At 41.4% G+C, this 21,026-nt stretch overlaps 1 protein-coding gene across 2 annotated transcripts; it reads right to left on the bottom strand.

Annotated features, from left to right (window-relative positions):
• Positions 1-388: 388 nt before the first annotated feature.
• On the bottom strand, positions 389-21,000 carry eif4eb (eukaryotic translation initiation factor 4eb). 2 transcript variants are annotated; one of them, XM_079261954.1, is made up of 7 exons: positions 20,953-21,000; positions 19,129-19,232; positions 13,912-14,007; positions 13,702-13,765; positions 12,596-12,709; positions 1,084-1,223; positions 389-999 (listed from the first exon to the last, which is right to left on the bottom strand). In XM_079261954.1, exons 1-7 carry the CDS (start codon positions 20,968-20,970, stop codon positions 885-887), a joined length of 651 nt encoding a protein of 216 aa, XP_079118080.1. In that variant the 5' UTR covers positions 20,971-21,000; the 3' UTR covers positions 389-884. The 2 variants fall into 2 exon arrangements, with proteins under 2 accessions (XP_079118080.1, XP_079118079.1); XM_079261953.1 differs by lacking the exon at positions 20,953-21,000 and adding an exon at positions 20,649-20,725.
• Positions 21,001-21,026: the final 26 nt, after the last annotated feature.

Here is a 21,026-nt window from a genome sequence, read left to right as displayed (position 1 = left end):
CGTGATGACATTTGTCATGCTGCAGTGACATTTTTAAAGCTGTTCTGGTGCAAATGAACTGAGCTGGAGTGTTTTGTTGCACAAAGTAACCTTTTCTTTAAGAAAAACCGTCTTTATACTGACATTTTAATGGATCTCAGCATGAATGAGTATAGATTTAGAACTTATTTTTCCTTCAGAATGTCTACTTCAGTATTTTTCATCAAGTCATTTAATGCAGCTCTCATGCCAGCTGATGTCGGCTTCCTGGTTCCGGCGCAACTAGAAGTCGATCAGACAGGTCGCAAAGAAAATGCTCCACAATTCCAGTTCATAATTGCAAAACCAGAGTTTTAATTATATTAACACTCAAATGAATATGAGTAATGAAATACTTTAAAAAGGTTGATTACTTGCAACAGTTCAAGGAAAAAAAAAAAAGCATTAAACAAAGGCTTAACCGTAGAATATGCAGGCAAATTAAAATAATAAATTAAAGTTCTTAATGTCATTAAGGTATACAGCAAAAGAATGATGCTGTAAAAGAAAAAAAGGGAGAAAATATACAGTTTCTTTATTTCAGGATTCCCTGCCATTAAAAAAAAACCCAAAAAACACATAATAAAATCAACTGAATTTCCTTAGTAGAGTATGAAACACTGAATATAATTCACTATCAATACTTCTTATTGTTAATGCTGTGGGAGATTTGTTTATTTTTTCTATTGTTGTTTTGTTTTAACCGCTGCTGCTATGTCGTTTCTGGGCTGGTTATGGAAAATTTGGCTTGTAGTCTTGAATTTCTTCCCTCCTTCAGAAAGCATTCTGCAGTCTTTGCAGCGAAGTAAACTTATGCACCAACAACAAATAAGACACGGAACAGAAAGAGGCACAAAGGGCATTTCTCAAACAACAAATTTGTTCTTGGTGGTTGAGCCGCTTTTGGTAGCCGTGTCTGCGTGAGACTGGTAGCCGATCGTCATCTTCATGGGAAGTCCCAAGCGCTCCTTGTAAACCCTCCTGTTGAGGGAAATGGTTAAACTTAAGAAGGGGCATAGACTATCATCATCTGTTCAGTCTGAGGACTCCGAGGATGTTTCTCACCCTATGTGTGTTACAGCCTCCCGGTTCTCGTAGTCTGATGTCCAAACGGCTATTTTATCTCCTTTGTTGCGGATGTTGACCACAGCTCCGCAGACATCGTCGCTGTAGTCATCAAAAGCCTCTCCGACTAAGCACAGGAGCTGGTGAAAGCAGAGAGAGAGAGAGTGAGGAAAAAAAACCTGTTGTCATGACATCATGATTCATTCTCAGTCATTGCTTAAAGAAAAGCCTTCTTATTTTCAGGAGAGAAGAAGGTCACTGATGAAGTTCTGCCATCACTTTTTATGATGAGCGAGACTGTAAAATGTTACTTTGTCAGAAAGTCATTTCGTCAGCACATATTTATCCTTATCTAAACTTATTAGCATGTAACACGTGGAGAGATGAGATGAGAAAGATTAAAAGGAGTCCATTTCATTTTATTGTTCAGAAATTTCTGAGTTTTACCAAAACAGGTTGAAGCACCTCGGCAACTGTCCAGGTTATGCTCATTGCTCTTATAGTTATGGGTAGTCTAGCCAACCATTACTTATGTAGCAATGGGGATGTTACCTGATGCACTGAGGAGTACCTCGCTCTATTTCTCTAATATATTAATGTATAAATATATGTGTAGCCCTGTAGTAATTAGGGGGCTAAAGTAAAACCTATTTGAGTTTATTTAGTCACGATAGCATCATAAAGTAAAAGTTTATTTACTTTTTATTGCTTTATTTGTAAAAAGACACAAATGCATTTGTTATAAATGTCTTTCACTGTTATTTTATTCAGACATGAAGGGTTAAGAATATTATTTCATTAAAATAATAATTTTTAAATTGTATTTAGTCTGGCGACACTTCCAGGTTGTTTTCCACATCCGTCATTCTATTGGTTTGGAGATGTAGTCGCTCACCTTTGTGCCTTTTGATTGGTAATCAAAGTGAGGGGGAGGGACTAACGAGGGGAGAGCGAAGGGTGAGGGTGGAGGAGAGAGAGGGACTGGGGAAAAGAGACGTGGATGAAGAAGAAAGTTTGCCGCGTGGAGTTTAACACGATACAAAGAGCCTTCTTGCTTAAAGTGTGCGAGAGGGAGAAAAAGGGCTGGAGCTCGTACGTTTTACGAGTGGGAAGACGTGGATTCAGACTCGAAGCAGCGCGAGGACATTCGGGAAAGGAGTATCAAGGAGGAAAAAAGGCGCGCGAGAAGGCAGTTAATGGCGGACAACGCAACCCGCCTGACGTCGCACAGATTCGCCATTCCACGGTCGGACATTTCAACGCACTCAATGTTTTGCAAGGAATATTTCAACGCACTCAATGTTTTGCAAGGAATATTTCAACGCACTCAATGTTTTGCAAGACTTACAGGCCTGCAACGTGTTTTTTCCTGAGACTTCGGATCCGTGAGTTCAGTACCTGCGCGCTTGTGTGTGTGTGTGTGTGTGTGTGTGTGTGTGGGCCCACGACCGACGGTTAAATTGGTTTGATGTGGTTTAACGTTGGTTTATATTTGTATGTGTAAGACTGTGGATACTGATGGTATTTATGCAGGTACACAGAAATAAGAAACCATTGAGTTAAAGACACTTTATTGTGCAGATTGTAGGCTTTAAACCAGCTCAAATATTTTGTTTATTTGCTTTATTTTATGGTTAAATTTTTATGTTTACCAGCTCGGCCTACTGTTCCTGTTGACAAAATTGGGTTCTTGTTCAATAAAGGCCAGGCAGTTTGTTCAGCTTTAAATCATCTCCGGGTCATATCTGTGCGAGAAACATTTTATTATAACCTTAGTTTACTTTTAAGTTTGGAATAATCCACTTTCAGGTGCACCTTCTTGGTATCCACCTTTTATTTAAAACGAACCCAAGCACCCACTACTCCCATAGGCAAGAGAGACTGAACGGGTGCTACACATAAAATGGAGGCACCGCTGGGATAACATAGTGTTATTTTGTACTAGAACTACTGTTAAGTTAATCATTTGACCCGGAGATTTAAAAAATTGTAGTTAAAAGAACTCACAAAGAGAAAAAACTGATGATGTTAATTCTTATGTAAAATTAATTTAAAGGGGACCTATGTGTTTGTCAGATTTTTTTTTCTTTTGCTTTTAAATGAAAGCCCTACTTATGCCCGTCAGCACAGACTAATCTATGTTAATGCAAATTACACCCAGTTGAACTGACAATCTTCTAAGTAGTTCCAGAAACAATATGGGGACAGCACAGTTGAGGTGCTGGTGCAAGGGAGAAGGCATTGACTCTGCACATGCCGTACTGGTTAAAGATGTACCTGATGACGCTGAAGTAAGCTACATTGAGGACACTGTACAGTCTATTAAAGCACTTGGGAGAGTCAAAGTAAGGGGAAGGATGTACGACCCGCAATCACAAAGTTTAACTGTGCTCTGTGAATGTAGGGAGAAAGTGAATACCAAAATTATTCCCCTGGATGTTCTGCCTGAGGGCTCAGCTCAGCCTTGGAGGATCTTCGGAGCCTCTGCAGAGGAGGATGAGACTCTAGACCCTGAAACCAGAAATGGATTCTCTGTGCCGCCCTCTGACTCAGACTACGTTTCCCCACTTCAAACATCAACCCCCGAGGCCATCATAAGAGCAGTTGGAGACATACTGCAACAGCATAACAGACCCACAACTCATGAAACCACCCCCTACCGACGGTTGAGAACCTTTTCCGGAGTTACGCCCACAACACCTGGTGAAGAACAGTTGGAGAACTGGATAGAACAAGCCAGGTTAATGATTGAAGAGTGTGGTCGGCCAGAGCGGGAAAAGAAAATGAGGATAATGGAAGGTGTAAAGGGCCCGGCCCTGGAGATTTTGCAAGCTGTCAGATTCAATAACCCAGATGCAACAGCTATGGATTATCTCGACATACTCGAGAATACGTTTGGCACACCAGAAACCGGTGATGAATTATACTTCGCGTTCAGAATGCTTTGTCAACACTCCGGTGAAAAACTTTCTGAATTTCTGAGACGAACAGAGAGAATTCTAAACAAAGTAGTCCAAAAGGGCGGACTCCCATCAGCCGCTGCCAACCGAGCTCGTCTGGATCAACTTATCAAAGGTGCTACTCATTCTGACCTATTGCTCATCAACCTCAGATTTAGAGAGCGCAGAAATGACCCCCCTACATTCCTGCAGTTGCTGAATGAAATAAGACTTGAAGAAGAGCATGAAGCTTCACGCCAGAGATTGCATCCTTCCAAAGTTGTTCACGCCAAAAGTGCCACTGCAGCTCCAGACTCTGAATTGACAGACTTAAAAACTGAACTACAAAAGCTAAGAATACAAGTTAGTGAACTCTCTGCCCCTTCAGTCGTGCCAAGTCATCTTGCTACAAGTGCTCCAGAGACAGAGAATTATGAGGATAAGAACATACAAGCTCTAAAGAAAGAGGTTGTTAAGCTCAGAAAACATGTCTCAGCCATGTCAGTCAAGCCTAAGTATAACCCAGCTACAATACCCAGACAAGAAACTCAAAACAAATCAGGGCAGCAAAGAACCTACACACACCGAGACTCGTGTGATTTCTTCTGCTATCGGTGTGGGGAAGAGGGACATTTTGCAACAACCTGTGCCGCTCCTGAAAACTACCCCAAAGTCATACAGAAGCTGCTACAAGCCCAAAGAAAGCTCAGAACTGCTCAGAAACCAGACAGCGAGGCAAGAACCAAGACCACCAATGCAAGTGTCAAAAGAAGTGCAGTAAAGGAAAAACTTGACCACTTACCTGAGGGGTTAGTTGGTCCCCCATCCACTGCCCTTGTTAAAATCGATGGCCACCCTTGCACTGCACTATTAGACAGCGGCTCTCAGGTCACAATAATTTTCGACAGCTGGTATGCTGAACACCTATCGCATATCCCACTTAACCCGGTAACCGGTCTAGCCATCTGGGGCCTGAGTGAGTCGGGGAGCAGTTACCCGTACAAGGGCTACATCCAAATTGAGTTGGAATTGCCTAAAAAATCCAAGTCTAGCAAAGTCAAGGCTATCCCCGTTCTTGCACTGGTGTGCCCTGACCCACGCTGTTCTGAGAATATACCTGTACTGATCGGCACTAATGTTAATGGGGTCAGACCTCTTCATTCAAAGTTAACGAAAAGGGACTCAGAGAATGTTAGTTCAGCAAGAGTACACGTGCAAGATACTGATGACTTACCTGTCCCTGACCTAAAGCCAGCAAAAAACAATATCCGTGACTTACCTGTGGCTGACGTAAAGTGGACTGGGCCTGGACCCCTAATCATTCCCCCAGGCCAAGAACATATAGCCACCTGCAAGGTTAAAGAACACCAAGACCTTGGGGACAGTATACTGATTACTGAGCGTGCTCACTCACCTGCTCTTCCTCCCAGTGTACTTATCCAGCCCACAGTGTTGTTTTCAAAGGTCCTAGATAAAAATCAGTTTCTGGTGCTCCTAAGAAATGAGTCCCTGAAGCCAACTGCTATCCCAATGGGTACAGTGATAGCTCACCTGCAGGTTGCAGACCTGGTAACTGACTTTTCAAAAGCCCAAGGAATATCTGTCCCAAATATGGATCCTTCCTTGTTCGATTTCAGTGGTTCCCCTATAACTCAAGAATGGAAAGAGAGACTAAGCCGAAAGCTGGCCCAGCATGCCAATGTATTCTCCACCGAAGAATGGGATGTTGGCTTGGCCAAAGGCGTACAACATCATATTCGCCTCAGTGATCACACTCCATTCAGAGAGAGGTCCCGACGAGTTGCCCCTGCAGATTTGGATGATCTGCGGCGCCATCTTCAAGGACTGCTAGCAGCAGGGATTATAAAAGAGTCCAGGAGTCCCTATGCGTCTCCAATAGTCATTGCACGCAAAAAGAATGGTCAGCTTCGCATGTGTGTCGACTACCGGACCTTGAACCGCAGAACCATCCCTGACCAATACACTGTGCCACGCATCGATGATGCTCTAGACTGCCTGTCTGGCAGCAGATGGTTTTCTGTGCTGGACCTGCGCAGCGGGTATTATCAAATACCAATGGTTGAAGAGGACAAAGAGAAAACCGCCTTCATATGTCCTCTGGGATTCTTCCAGTTTGAAAGAATGCCGCAGGGGATCACTGGAGCCCCGGCGACATTTCAAAGACTCATGGAGAAGGCAGTCGGCGACATGAATATGCTGGAAGTAATAGTCTACCTGGATGACCTAATAGTCTTTGCCAAGACCCTGGAAGAACATGAAGACAGACTTCTTAAGGTGATAACTCGTCTGGAGGAAGCAGGACTTAAGTTGTCTTTAGATAAGTGCCAGTTTTGCCGCCCACAAGTCACCTATGTCGGTCATATTATCTCTGAGCATGGCATCGCCACCGACCAGACAAAGGTGGAGGCAGTAACTCGGTGGAAACAGCCTACTGACCTCCCATCCCTACAGTCATTCTTGGGATTTTGTGGCTACTACCGACGTTTCATAAAAGACTTCTCCATCATTGTGCGACCACTCACTGAACTGTGTAAGGGTTATCCCCCAACACAAAAGAAAAGAAAGTCCACTCCGTCACCAGATAAAACCTATTACAAAGTCCATGATCCCTTTGGAGACCGGTGGGATCAGTCCTGTTCTGAGGCTTTCCAGAAAATCATCAGCTGCCTTACAAACGCCCCTGTGTTGGCATTTGCTGACCCAACAAAGCCCTATACACTCCACATTGATGCTAGCTTCTGTGGGCTTGGTGCTGTCCTTAACCAGGAACATCCAGAAGGGTTGAGGCCAGTAGCCTTTGCCAGTCGAAAGTTGAGTGCTTCAGAGAAAAACTACCCAGTGCACCAGTTAGAGTTCCTGGCGTTGAAGTGGGCTGTAGTGGATAAGTTCCATGATTATCTGTATGGAGCCCAGTTCACTGTGAGGACCGACAACAACCCCCTCACTTATATTCTCACGACAGCTAAACTCAATGCAACTGGTCACCGCTGGCTCTCAGCGCTTTCAACCTACAACTTCGCCTTGCAGTACAGACCCGGCATCAGTAACATTGACGCTGATTCGCTGTCACGGAACCCTGTCCTTACCACAGAAGAAGAGTGGCAGACTGTGTCACCAGGAAGTGTCAAAACTCTTTGCAAGCAAGTTAAATGCTGTAAAACACCCAAAGAGTCCACTACCCTAGCAGAGTCCCTAGGGGTCTCACCTGAAGCAGTACCAGAATGCTTTGCATACCCAGTGCGGCTGGACCTTGGCTGCTTAGTCCAACTCAGCCCCCAAGACCTCATTACAGCTCAAGACACAGACCCCACGATTGCTCCGGTCAAACAGTCACTGAATGAAAGTGTCCCGTTTTCAGCAGGAGACAATCTGTTAGCAGCACTACTAAACCGAGAAGCAAGTAAGCTGATGATTCAGAACCACTTGCTTTACAGAGAAATTCAGAGACCCACGGGAGGTACAGTTCATCAGCTGGTTCTTCCCCGCCAACACATTCCTATGATTCTGAAGTCCCTCCATGACGAATCTGGGCATCTGGGAGTGGAAAAAACATTGGAACTCATTCGAGATCGATTCTACTGGCCCAAAATGGGGACTGAAGTGGAGCAATATATAAAGAACTGTGGGAGGTGCATCCTTCGCAAAGCTCTCCCTCAAAAAGCTGCTCCTCTGAACCAGATCACAAGCCAAGGACCACTAGATCTGGTCTGTATCGATTTCCTGTCACTTGAGCCCGATTCACAAGGTCACGCCAACATCTTAGTTGTGACAGATCACTTTACTCGGTACGCTCAAGCCTTTCCAGCGAAAGACCAGAAAGCGACCACGGTGGCTAAAATACTGTGTGAACGTTACTTCGTGCATTATGGACTCCCCGCCCGCATACATTCAGATCAGGGGCGAGATTTTGAAAGCAAGTTGATTCAAGACCTACTGAAGATGCTCGGCATACGTAAGTCTAGAACCACTCCATATCACCCCCAGGGAGATCCCCAACCAGAGAGATTTAATCGAACATTGTTGTCAATGCTGGGAACCCTGGACCCAAAGCAAAAGCAAAGATGGAGTCAAAAGATAAGTCAGTTGGTACATGCTTATAACTGCTCACAAAACGAGGCTACAGGGTACTCACCTTATCTCCTCATGTTTGGTAGAGAAGCCCGTCTACCAGTAGACCTTTGTTTTGGGGTTTCTGTTGAAAGCCAAAAGACTACATCTTACCACCGCTATGTAGCACAGCTAAGGAAAGATCTTCAGGAAGCTTACACGTTAGCCACTCAGTCTGCAGACAAGAGCCACCAAAGAAACAAAAAAGCTCATGATAAGCATGTCAAAGAGCAAGTACTGGATAAAGGCGATCGTGTACTGCTTAGAAACTTTGGACTGACTGGCAAGCACAAGCTGAAATGTAAATGGCGGTCAGTACCGTACATTATCATAGAAAAACTACCCCACCTCCCAGTCTACAAGATTAAGCCAGAAACAGGAATGGGTGCTGAAAAAACGGTCCATCGGAATCATTTGTTACCTATTGGCTACATGGTGCGGCTACCTGTAGAGAGTGGTGAGAATGAGATACCTCCAAGACCAGTCACCAGAGCATCCAGACCTAAGCCAAAAGAACCAACACCGACAATAGATAATGACTCTGACATTTTTTCAGAATCAGATTATGAAGTAGTACACCTATCAAGACAACCAGACATGGACTGGGACGGACCACTGACACACCTGGAGTGGTCAAACAGGCAGGCAGAGCCCAAGGCTAGTGAAGCCGACCAGTTGAGACAAGTTTCAAGTCTGGTTGAGGAAAAATCAGATATGACTGACAATACTGAACACCCTCCTCAAGCTGACCCAAAAACTGATGGTCAAGAAGGGGGAGTAGGCAATATGACTCAACCCCAATTGACTGAAGTAGAGAGTTCAGTTGAACGTCTCAGACGAGTGACCCGACCCGTAGTTCGGCTGAGCTATGATGAGCTTGGCAAACCCTCTGAGCACCCAGTGACAGTTCTCAGCCATGGAGTGCTGGTGGGAAGTGGGACTTACCGAGATCACAGACGTAATACTTGTCAGACTTTTTGGTGTCATCCCTTGGCCTTATGCGCCACTTGTTCGAACTTAAACCCTTCCTTTACTCACCAAGCTAGTAAGGTGTCAAAGTGTTATTTTGATGAGGACATCAAAACCCTTTTAGAAGGGGGAGGGTGTAGCCCTGTAGTAATTAGGGGGCTAAAGTAAAACCTATTTGAGTTTATTTAGTCACGATAGCATCATAAAGTAAAAGTTTATTTACTTTTTATTGCTTTATTTGTAAAAAGACACAAATGCATTTGTTATAAATGTCTTTCACTGTTATTTTATTCAGACATGAAGGGTTAAGAATATTATTTCATTAAAATAATAATTTTTAAATTGTATTTAGTCTGGCGACACTTCCAGGTTGTTTTCCACATCCGTCATTCTATTGGTTTGGAGATGTAGTCGCTCACCTTTGTGCCTTTTGATTGGTAATCAAAGTGAGGGGGAGGGACTAACGAGGGGAGAGCGAAGGGTGAGGGTGGAGGAGAGAGAGGGACTGGGGAAAAGAGACGTGGATGAAGAAGAAAGTTTGCCGCGTGGAGTTTAACACGATACAAAGAGCCTTCTTGCTTAAAGTGTGCGAGAGGGAGAAAAAGGGCTGGAGCTCGTACGTTTTACGAGTGGGAAGACGTGGATTCAGACTCGAAGCAGCGCGAGGACATTCGGGAAAGGAGTATCAAGGAGGAAAAAAGGCGCGCGAGAAGGCAGTTAATGGCGGACAACGCAACCCGCCTGACGTCGCACAGATTCGCCATTCCACGGTCGGACATTTCAACGCACTCAATGTTTTGCAAGGAATATTTCAACGCACTCAATGTTTTGCAAGGAATATTTCAACGCACTCAATGTTTTGCAAGACTTACAGGCCTGCAACGTGTTTTTTCCTGAGACTTCGGATCCGTGAGTTCAGTACCTGCGCGCTTGTGTGTGTGTGTGTGTGTGTGTGTGTGTGTGGGCCCACGACCGACGGTTAAATTGGTTTGATGTGGTTTAACGTTGGTTTATATTTGTATGTGTAAGACTGTGGATACTGATGGTATTTATGCAGGTACACAGAAATAAGAAACCATTGAGTTAAAGACACTTTATTGTGCAGATTGTAGGCTTTAAACCAGCTCAAATATTTTGTTTATTTGCTTTATTTTATGGTTAAATTTTTATGTTTACCAGCTCGGCCTACTGTTCCTGTTGACAAAATTGGGTTCTTGTTCAATAAAGGCCAGGCAGTTTGTTCAGCTTTAAATCATCTCCGGGTCATATCTGTGCGAGAAACATTTTATTATAACCTTAGTTTACTTTTAAGTTTGGAATAATCCACTTTCAGGTGCACCTTCTTGGTATCCACCTTTTATTTAAAACGAACCCAAGCACCCACTACTCCCATAGGCAAGAGAGACTGAACGGGTGCTACATATGCCTGTATTTCTGTATCTAACTTATTTCTCCTTTTTTACGCAGGTCTTCCTGAACAAGTGCAGTTGTACATGTTGATCTGTCTTTCCTGTCGTCTCCACCCCAACCAGTCGAGGCAGATGGCTGCCCTTCCTGAGCCGGGTTTTTCTGGAGGTTTTATATTCCTGTTAAAAGGGAGTTTTTTCCTTCCCACTGTCGCCGCGTGCAGCTCAGGATGAGGGATTGGATCGAAGTCATGACTCGATGCAATCAGTTGGTTTCTATTATAGGATATGTATGAATTGGCTTGAAATGATGTGTTATGTTGATTTGTGTATGTAAAGTGCCCTGTGACAACATTGTTGTGAAGTGGCGCTATACAAATAAAGTTGAATTGAATTTTGTGTTCTTTGAGGTCGTATTTGCACCAAATAGTCTGCTAGATTCGGTTCACCGGGGGGTTTCATCAATCAGTTTTTCCAAATGTGCTTTCAGACTAACAAATCTTTTGTACTCCTGTGTTCCCCTCCTCACCAGAGGTGGCGCTGCATCAAGTATTACTGATGGGAAGGACAATACAAATGTTCTGATCTTGTTTAACAAACGGCAATTTTTGTTTCTGCCACGTAAAGTGTAGTCCGCTTTCTGCATTTGGTTCACTTAAAGTGAACCGAGACCTCGGTTTCTATGTGGATCAAAACTCCCTTCTTTGATGCACATCAGATTTTGGCGGCAGGTTTAGATCTGCGTAAAATTAACTGGACTTTTTGGATTTGATTCAGAGTTAAATCGAGACAACAAACTGAAATTGCTCCTTTGTTTATTTTTTATGAATAAACAGACTAAAGGGGAAGGATTTAGTTTCCGCCTTGGGCCAATCAATTAGTCGGATTTTTCTTCTTTCTTGCATTTTTTCTTACTGTTCAGTGGTCGTTTTGGGGAACTTTGCCCCCTAGCGAGCACCTGTTGTAACTGCATGATGTTGTTCAGGTGATTTAGTCCACTTGAATAAAATGCAGTGTGAAAGCAAACCGAACCAAAGGACAGACAACAGTCCAACTTTCAAAATGTCCTGATGAGGTGAATAAAACATATGTATCAGAATTTACTACAATGAGAGTAGATTCAGCTTGTTCAGCTGTGTCTCTCCAACATTTTCTGTGCCTGAAACAAATATCTGAACTCCAAGGTGAACTTGAAACTCAGCACTGCCCTCTGGTAGATATACAGCCAAACCATCATACCAGAGCACACCAACAACACATGAATGAAAGCATGAGGATAGTGACGCTTAAAACAGGTTTACCTATTTATTTAAAATGACCATAAATTGGCATAAAGACCACCCTCTCAAAGCGCACTCGACTCTTGATAGGTCATCTGATTGATTCAAAACAACAACGTGATGCAGCTGTTCATCCACCCATGATGTCGCTGTGTTGAAGGATCAGCGTAAGGGTCTTCTACTTCTGTAAGTATTTGTAGCATAATGCATGATGAAAATGACCAGGTGCTGGATTACAAGCTCAGCAAATCAGTAAATAATTGTCACGAGCTTAAAAAATATAAAATAATTTGTATGAATCATGTCACAGTAAGAGAAAATCGCTTGTTTTTGTAACAGCCACAGTTCTGACAGTACAGTAAGACCTGTGTGTTCACATGCAACATAGTAGCTTGTACATCACTGTCAGTGACCTTAAGAGCAGCAAGAGAGCTCACCATAACGCTGAGAGAGAGAAGCAAGTGAGCTGATTTTCAACTCCTTTAATTTGACAGGGCTGTGATCCCTCACCATAAGCTCAGCACACAGTCAAGGTAATGGTATGTCTGAGATTTCATAGCGAAAACAGATGGCAGCAACAATAAAACCACCTGATCTGTGGCTTAGGGGTGTAAGAGGATGTAATCACCCATTTCTGCAGGTAACAAGTATGATGATAGAGAAGTGATTCTAATCATTACAGCCAGCAGGTAATAAATACTTCTTTGGGGAGAGGCTACAGAAATGATAAATAGTGTTTTGGTTTGGGTTTAAAAGGATGGAGAGGATAGCAGGTGCAGAGAAAACCTACAGTTTCCAGCCAGAAGCGGTCCAGGTCTATTCTCCTCTGCTGCTTGGTGAGTGTGATCAGCCAGCGTCCACCACGCTTGTTCCTCTCATCCTCCCACATCGGTTCAATGCCATCCTGCAGCAACGGTTCAAATTGCCAAGAGTCACAAAAAGTGCACTGGTTTCAGCATGATTTCCAAAGAGCATATAAAAAAGCTATATTTACAACTTCAGCTTTTTACCGAGCTGTGTGAAAAGACGTTCTTTTAATGCTAAACTTGCATTCGGATATTGATCAATTAAATGCTTGGTAAATACCTATCGAATCCTGGCACCTATAACATGATGTGCAACAACCAACTGCAAAATAATTTTGCATTTTAAATGTAAAAGTCAAAAACGTAACAACATAAGTTATCATGTATTGGTTGGTTTATTGATCTAGTATAAATAAATCTTTAGAAAATGTAATAACCACAGCTGGTAATGTAATATTACATAAATACTGAATTTCTGAAAAATACAAGACGTTTTTGTGTAATTTGCTTTTATAAAATCGGTATAATTACATTTTGAGCAAGCTGTGTGCATATCGCTCATCTTTTCATCCTCTCCGATGCATAAAGAAACCCTCAATCTGGGAGGACGGCTACGTTTACATGGACAAATACTTCATCTGACCAACAGAAATCAGATATCCAAAATAAAATGATCCGATCAGTTGTGTTTACATGAAAGATTTAAGACAAGAAAGACAAAGATTCAATACGGTTCTCATACTACTTTTTTTTTTATTTTTAATTTTGATAATCAAAATGCTTAACAACCCTTAACTCGTTCTTTTTCCAACCAAAACGTTTCTACAACCTGTTCTCTATTGCTACCACCATTTTTAAAGACTTCCCTGAAACTCAGTACGTCACCTAAACCCCACGAGGCTCAAGCATGTGCAGACTGTGTGTTTTGTCTGTTATAGGCAGGAAATAATCATTGTACACATAAAGCAGTTCTTAATACCCTGAAGATCATCACAAGCAGAACTGGGAGAAAAATCATGTGTGCTTCTATGTGTGCATCACACCATCTCCCTCTGCAAATTCACAAAAATGTTCCACACATCAAGAGTACCTTAAAAAGGGAGTAGTCACAACCTGACATGAGGTTGCTTGACAACTGAATGTGGTTGTAGAGACTGAAACAGAGAGTTTGAAGTTACCAAAACATGTCAGCGGACTTGACTGTATTAAAAAGAAAAAAAAAAGAAAAAAAGATTAAGTCATGAAATTTATTCTCTGTCCCAATAACACTGCTTCAAAGCAGACATGTATCGCTCCTTACGCCCAGAAATCTTCAACTGTGTCAAATTTGGAGATGAGTCGCAGGTTGGCCTGCCACGTTTTGCTCTTGTCATTCTTGAAGAACCACAGCGACCACCTGTTGGAAACAAAACAACAAACAAAACAAAAACTTTTGCATGAATTACAAATGCCCAATAAACAAAAACAATCAAAGTAGTTCAGTTTTGGAGCAAAAGGGCTGCGTGTGAACCCTGAAGGACGCTTCTGATGTGCAGAAAGCCACACAATCACTCTCTTGGTCCAATTAACTGTGATGCTGTGTCACACAAATCCAACAGTAAATCCTTCTATTGCTATCCAGTAGCCTGAAACTCTTTCAGCTGAAGAATAATAAAGCAAAGTGTGACTGTTATAAAGTCATTAAAGCAGCACCACTGTCACAGTGGGTGCCTTCAAATGAGAGAACAGTCCACATAAATGCCAAAGAAGGACAGAATAAGTCATTTGATACTAATTAAATTCCCTTCAGTTGAACTGAATATGCAAAGCAGATTGTCAGACAGGCAATTGTTTGATACAAGCTGTCAGCTATTCAGTTTGTGGCAGCATGTGTGTGTGTGTGTGTGTGTGTGTGTGTGTTTTTCATTTTTTACTTGTCAGTCAGACAGGAGAAAATCTGATTATAGGCCATAAACAGCACATCATAAAGTAGCTCTGATGGACATCAACACTCTTTCTTTGCCTTCTGGTTATATACTAAGATACACATCAATTCTCCATGACTCTTAGATAAAACATTTTTAAAAAAAAGCAATTCAAGAAATTAGTCCAAATTAGTAGAAAATTGGTGTATTATGAAAGTGAATTTTAGATAAAAAAGGGCCACAGAAAAAAAGAAGAAAAAACAGAATTATTTAGTATCCAAATATAACTTTTCAGTCGCTTCTCACAACACAACTGTGAAACTCTCCTAAAGTTTTTTGCACCAAACTTTTATTTTTTGCTGACCGTTTTTCTGGTGAGTTTAGCTTCTCTATTTGACCTTGTTGGACATAAATATCCTTGTGGAATTTAAATATACATAAAATATTCAGCCATTGCTTATCTGTATTCAGCAAAGGGGGGAGATGGAAGCTATCAGAGTGTGGATTGAGAGAAAAACACTCAACAGTTCTCGACAGGTCATCAGACTATCACAGGACAATCACGGCACCACTTTGGGGAAAAATAAAAACTCTCCAGAAGGCAGGTATTTCAGCTGGCACAATTTATCGTCAGTCTACTAACGCGTCTATATTTTAGAAATTAGTTGTGTAGATCAAAATAAATCATTAAAATGTGATCAGCTAATTGTATATACTCATTTAATTTACCTTAAACCTAATTAAAACTAAGAACAAGATTAACTAGTACCTATTTATAAGCAAAGTCTACAGGTTTTAAATAAGAGTAAAAAGAATTCTACTTTTTTTTTTTAATCTTTCAGGCAGCTCTGAAAATATCTCAGCTTCCTCTTGTGAGCACAGCACCCTTTATTTTCAGTCAATGGTTTAATTATTTCTCCATTTCACGCCTGTACGAGACGCTCCATTCAGCTGCTTGACCAGGGGTTAAAGTGTGTGATGCATGGCCAAATCTTAACATCTGTACATTTTTACACACAACTGTGAATAGTTTATCTCAGTGGGGTTGGTTTCTTCTCTTACTGTAAACACATAACACAGCCAGAAGTGATGATGAGCTGCAAGGGAAGAGTATGTCGTCTGAATGGGGAGAAAATGGCAAAGCAATGAGAGGAGGCATAACAGCTCTGATCTCTTGATGTGATATACTCTTACTGGCCACGTCTTGTTTCTTCGTAGCCTAGATTCAACAGCATGTTTAAAACGTTCCTCTGAGAGTTTGCTCGATACTGGCATGATAACATACAACTGCTGCATATTTGCTGCATGTCCATGGTGACAATTTTCCTGTTCCACCACATCCCAAAGATGATCTTTTAGATTGAGAGTTGGTGACTGTAGAGACCACTGGGATCCACTGAATCAATTACTTTGTTCAAGAAGAAACCAGTTGGAGGATATTTGAACTTTGTGACATGGTACATTGTGATCTGCTGCACTAGCCCATCTGCTTTAAGGTTGGACATATTAAGCATTCAGAGATAGTATTTTACACACCTTAGTTGTAGGACAGGGCGATTCATCGGATTTTAATCTCAATTACGATCTGGGTTTTCAACGGTCATAAAAATAAAAGGGTGCGATATTTTATTTTATTTGCAGTTTCCTCTCCTGCTGTCTTCAGCTGCTAATCGAGCGTCTCTGGCATTGCAGCGCTGTGCTGTAAACTCCTCCCACAGCTGCTTTGGTTTCATTCAGACACTGTTGCCAACTTGGCGACTTTCTCACTAAATCTGGTGACTTTTTGTGTTAAAAGCGACAAATCTAGCAACTTTTACTGGAGTTATTAGAGACTTTTCTGGTGTTTTGGCGACTGACTTGAAGGCACATATTGTTCTGCAGTTACTGTAAGGAAGGAGCAGCGGGAGCCTCTCCCGTCCTAAAGCACTCCCAGGCGGCCAGTCTCAGTCGGCTCCGGCTGCAGGTCGATGTAGAATAACTGCAGTAGGTTGTGGAAGTTCACCTAAACATAGTTTATACCGTTGTCAGTGAGAACTGGATGCATTATTTTCGTATAAACGCACACGTAGTTCGGCGAGTTAAACACTGTAATATCCCTTTGTTACAGGGCGTTACCATAGCAACGCGTTAATCAGCTGGTTCAGATCAGCTGTCTTTTAACAGGTGAATGAGAGAAACGCGCTGTAGCCTGACAGCGGTTGTTTAGCATAAAACGTACATCCAGGCCAACATAAAATAGTTCCTATATAAGCTGTAAAAGCGGATTAAACAACTCGGAGCCGTGCATTAGACGGGTATAATGCGCGACACGGAGTCGACAACACCACGACCGCAGAGTTGTTTAAAAATACTGGATAATTGTGTTAAATAATCGAGATCTCAATTTCAGTCAAAATTACCCTGATTATAATTTTTGTCATAATCGAGCAGCCCTACTTAGCTGTAATGAGCAGTAATTTGAGTGTGGCCATTCTACTCTGACATCAACAAGGCATTATGCGCCATACTAATACTGCTTTCTGGATTTTCTTTCTTTTTAAGGTCATTCTCTGCAAATTCTTGCGATTGTTTTGTGCAAAAATCCCTGTAGATCAAGTGTTTGTGGAAAACTCTTGATACTCTGATCTGGTATCAGCAACAACGCCACTTTCAAAGTCACCTAAATCTCCCTTTTCCCTCATTCTGATCCAACATCTGAACTTCGGCCAGACATTCTGACCATGTCTATATGACTAAATGCATCGAGTTGCTTCCATCCGATTGGCTCATTGGCATAGTGGTCGCTGGTTCAAGCCTCAGCTTTCCTGTGTGGCATTTGGATGTTGTTCCAGTGTATGCATGGGTTCTCTCTGGGTACTCTGGCTTCCTCCCACCACCCAAAGACATGAACATTAGGTTAATTAATCACTATAAATTCTCTAAATAAATTACAAATGTGAGTGTAAATGGTTGTTCGTCCCTCTGTGTTGGCCCTGTGATGGACTGTTCAGAGTGTAGGGCTGGGCGATATATTGAATATACTCGAGATATCGTGGCTAGTCCCCTGTGGGATATAGAAAATGTCTATATTCATCATATTCGAGTAGCCTGTTGTCACGCAGTTGTTTTGAGCTGCGGGCGGGGTTTTCTCACTCCTCCTCGACTCTGCACCGCTTTGCACAGAGCGTTAAAGCAAGCGCACCTAGTTACGTACATAACGTGAGCTACATGCTACATCATGAGAGGCAGTGTGTAGCAGCATTTCTAGCAGAGAACTCCGGTAGCAGTAGCAGCCCGAGTTACAAAAAATGGAGGAAGAATTTGTTCCAAAGACAAATAGAACAGGATCCATCATCTGGCGGTGGTTTGAATACCGGAGAGAGGATGTTGACCAAACAACTGTCGTATGCACGGTATGTTGCAAAAGTGTCGCCACAAAACGTAGTAGTACCACAAATTTAAAATGACATATTTCTGCCACTGCTTTAACTGTTCAATAAATACGGTTTTGATCAATTTGCTTCGTTGCAATTTCATCCTTTTGGCATGAATGTTTAAAATCAGCATATCTGAATGCAGTATGAACAAATATGTTTTAATGTAGACACAAAATCATCTTACTGATGTGTTTGTATGCACCAAAGCATTCATTCAAGGCTAAGGTAAGTATCGAGATGTATATCGTATATCGTGACATAAAAATATTGGGATATTACTAAAAAGGTCATATCGCCCAGCCCTATCAGGGTGTACCCTGCATCTTACCTGATAGATTCCACCTTTCCCATAACCCTTAATTGGCCTGGACTAGTTCATTAGATATTTGTATTCACAACAAGAAGTTGAACATGTATACCTAATAAAGAGGCCAGTGAGTGTGAGTTTAAATTCCCCAAAAACAAAAGTAATGAAAAGGCAAATTTGTCAGAGAATGACAGAAATATAATAATAACAATTATAATAATAATATATAATGATAGTAATTCTTCAGTTTCAACGATTTCATAAACAAAGTAAAGACCAATTTTTTGCATGTATCTTAAGATCCCAAAACAACACAATTATACTAACTGGCTTACATGTTATTTAACTCTAGAGTATGTTTACATGGAAATGTTGCGTACTAACTCTGTTTTTATAGCAACACAGTTGAAATCCAACAGAGTTTTATTATCTTTTTGCTTCCAAATAAAAGTTTTTTCAGCAAATAATTCAACATCAATCATCTATGTCTGAGCTACAAGTCCACATTCATCCTAAAACACAAAGCATACCGCACTATAACTAGATTTATCAAGATGAAGGTTTAATGTAATTCTTATCTCAATTATATTGTGATGCACCTAATAAAAAAGCATGTCCACTGTCTGTTATCAAGGATATGATGTGAAAGCTCACTACACAAGACTCTGACTTACAGTAGAGAAAATATATAAAAGCTGATACTCAACAAGCTACTTTCACTGCAAGACAGAAACATTAAATATTTTTATTAGCCAAAAAAACAAAAACAAACAAAATTGGCATTAATACCTTTTGTTGTCTTTGGACTTACTTATAAAGAATTTATGTGTGTTTTCTGCTTGCCTTAATCAAACTGGTTTGAAATGTAATCTTCATTTGCAGACACTGACCTGTTCTGAAGTGGATGTTTGACGTATGCCTCTGGACTCACAATCTCCTGTCCAGTCTCCTCCGCTCCATCTTCTTCAAGATGGGATGGACTCGGTTTTGTTTCCTGAACAAGTTAAGTATCAGAATACATACTGTATGACAGAATACGGCAGGGGATTTCCTGTCTTCAGGGAAAATGTAATGCTTTCCGCTGTCCATTAATATCTGTTCTGACACTTGCTGAACCATTTTGCAAAGCATGATGCTGGGAAAAGTAAATACCAAGAGCAAAGCTTACAAAACAACTGTTTAAAGCTTCAACAATGCAGAAATTGTCTGAATAAACCGCAGTTTTTACTGCACAATTACAATGCAGGCTGGAAGTGCTCAGAAACGAAACCTAATACAAACATCTGGAACACATTTCAGTGGGTTGTGAAGCCAGCTTGGCTAGCTGACTAGCCTTGTTGTGGCATTTAACTACAGGAGATTCATTTTAAAACATTTATGTCATTAGTACCACTAAAAGCAATTTAATTTCATCCAAAAAAGTTTAACACATCCGAGTTAAACATCCCCCCCATCACATGACTCTCAAAAAGAATTTAGAAAAATGTTCAAATCTCTCACGTTTAATGTGTATTTAAAATAGAAACAAATAGTTTAAGTTGGAGAAAAATGTATTGATTAAATGAAACAGTCAAACATTAATCGATGTCAGCAGCTAAACCAGCAACTGCTGCATTCAGAGGCGCCATATGGGGGGGTGGGGGGGTTGGAGTTAGGAAGATTTTAAGGGTCCCACGACTTGATAGGGGCCCCAAAAAGAAAATATATAGCAGTAATTCATTCATTCATTTTCCTAACCACTTTATCCAATTCAGGGTCGCAGGGAAGCTGGAGCCTATCCCAGCAGTCTTTGGGCGAAAGATGGGGTATACCCTGGACAGCTCGCCAGTATAACAGTAATATAAGCTGATAAATCATTTATGTTAAAATAACCTAGTTAGATGTATGCACTGTGATTTAACCCTTTAAAGGGCACTCAAAGAAATACATTGAAATTAGAAATTTTAACCTAAAACTGTCCTGGTATGTACCAAGACTTCCATTCCGTTGTTACATTAACAACAAAAAAATAGTTTCATGGACGAATATGAAAGAAAACAAAGTGTTAAAATAGTCACTTGCCCCAGTAAGAGTTAAAGACAGCCCTTGATCTTTATATTCCCATGAAAAGCTTTTTTTTTTTTTTTTTTTTTTTTTAAATCAGCCTGAAGTAATTGAAGCAAAAACAAAAATCTAAAATTTGTGTCCAAGTGGTGGGGTCATGCCATTGTCTTTCACAGGGCCCCAAATGTCCTGTGGACGCCCCTGTCTGCATGTAGAGGTCAGAACAGACTAGTGTCGACCAGTTTTAACTACTGAAATTTATCTACTAAACCACAACCACTGAAATGTAATAGATTATTCCTAAAAAATCTCTCAACAACCATCAAAAGTCTATTGATAACCATATTCTCAGGTATGTCCTCCTTACCACCACATGAGGAACAGTAAAGTTGGACATTTTGACATAATTTTCCATAAGTGAAGAGCTCGTCTGTCAGCCTGAAAGTTGGGAGATTTCCACACAAGCATTCCCTCTTTCACGCCAGGGGTCGTGGCACAGAAGACACGTTTTAAACTACAAAAAACAGCACGCGCAGCTGTCATAACCACACGCAATTATTAGATCACAAATGCTTAGACCTGTATATAAACTTTTAACCACATTTTAACCTGTAAATAAACCGTGACGCCCACCCATATGTTTAGAAATGTTCCGTACTAGGAGTACTCACCGGTTCGGCTGTCGCCATCTTACAAATCTGTGTTTGGAAAGTTTGCGTTGATTGGACCGGGCTGTGACACGTGA

This window comes from Telmatherina bonti (genome assembly GCF_933228915.1).
Source record: "Telmatherina bonti genome assembly, chromosome: 22".
NCBI classification, from domain to species: Eukaryota; Metazoa; Chordata; class Actinopteri; order Atheriniformes; family Telmatherinidae; genus Telmatherina; species Telmatherina bonti.
The sequence above is the reverse complement of the archived record's forward strand: the minus strand, read 5'-3'. Positions and strand labels throughout refer to the sequence as shown.

What these genes read in the sequence shown, in the direction of transcription:
- eif4eb (XM_079261953.1), bottom strand. Translation starts at nt 20,696, where the DNA reads ATGGAAAATTATGTCAAAATGTCCAACTTTACTGTTCCTCATGTGGTG. An exon ending in AAACATCCACTTCAGAACAG is followed by an intron (nt 14,008 to 19,128) that starts GTCAGTGTCTGC and finishes TGTTTCCAACAG; the next exon opens with GTGGTCGCTGTGGTTCTTCA. An exon ending in GAGGCTGTAACACACATAGG is followed by an intron (nt 1,000 to 1,083) that starts GTGAGAAACATC and finishes TTCCCTCAACAG; the next exon opens with GAGGGTTTACAAGGAGCGCT.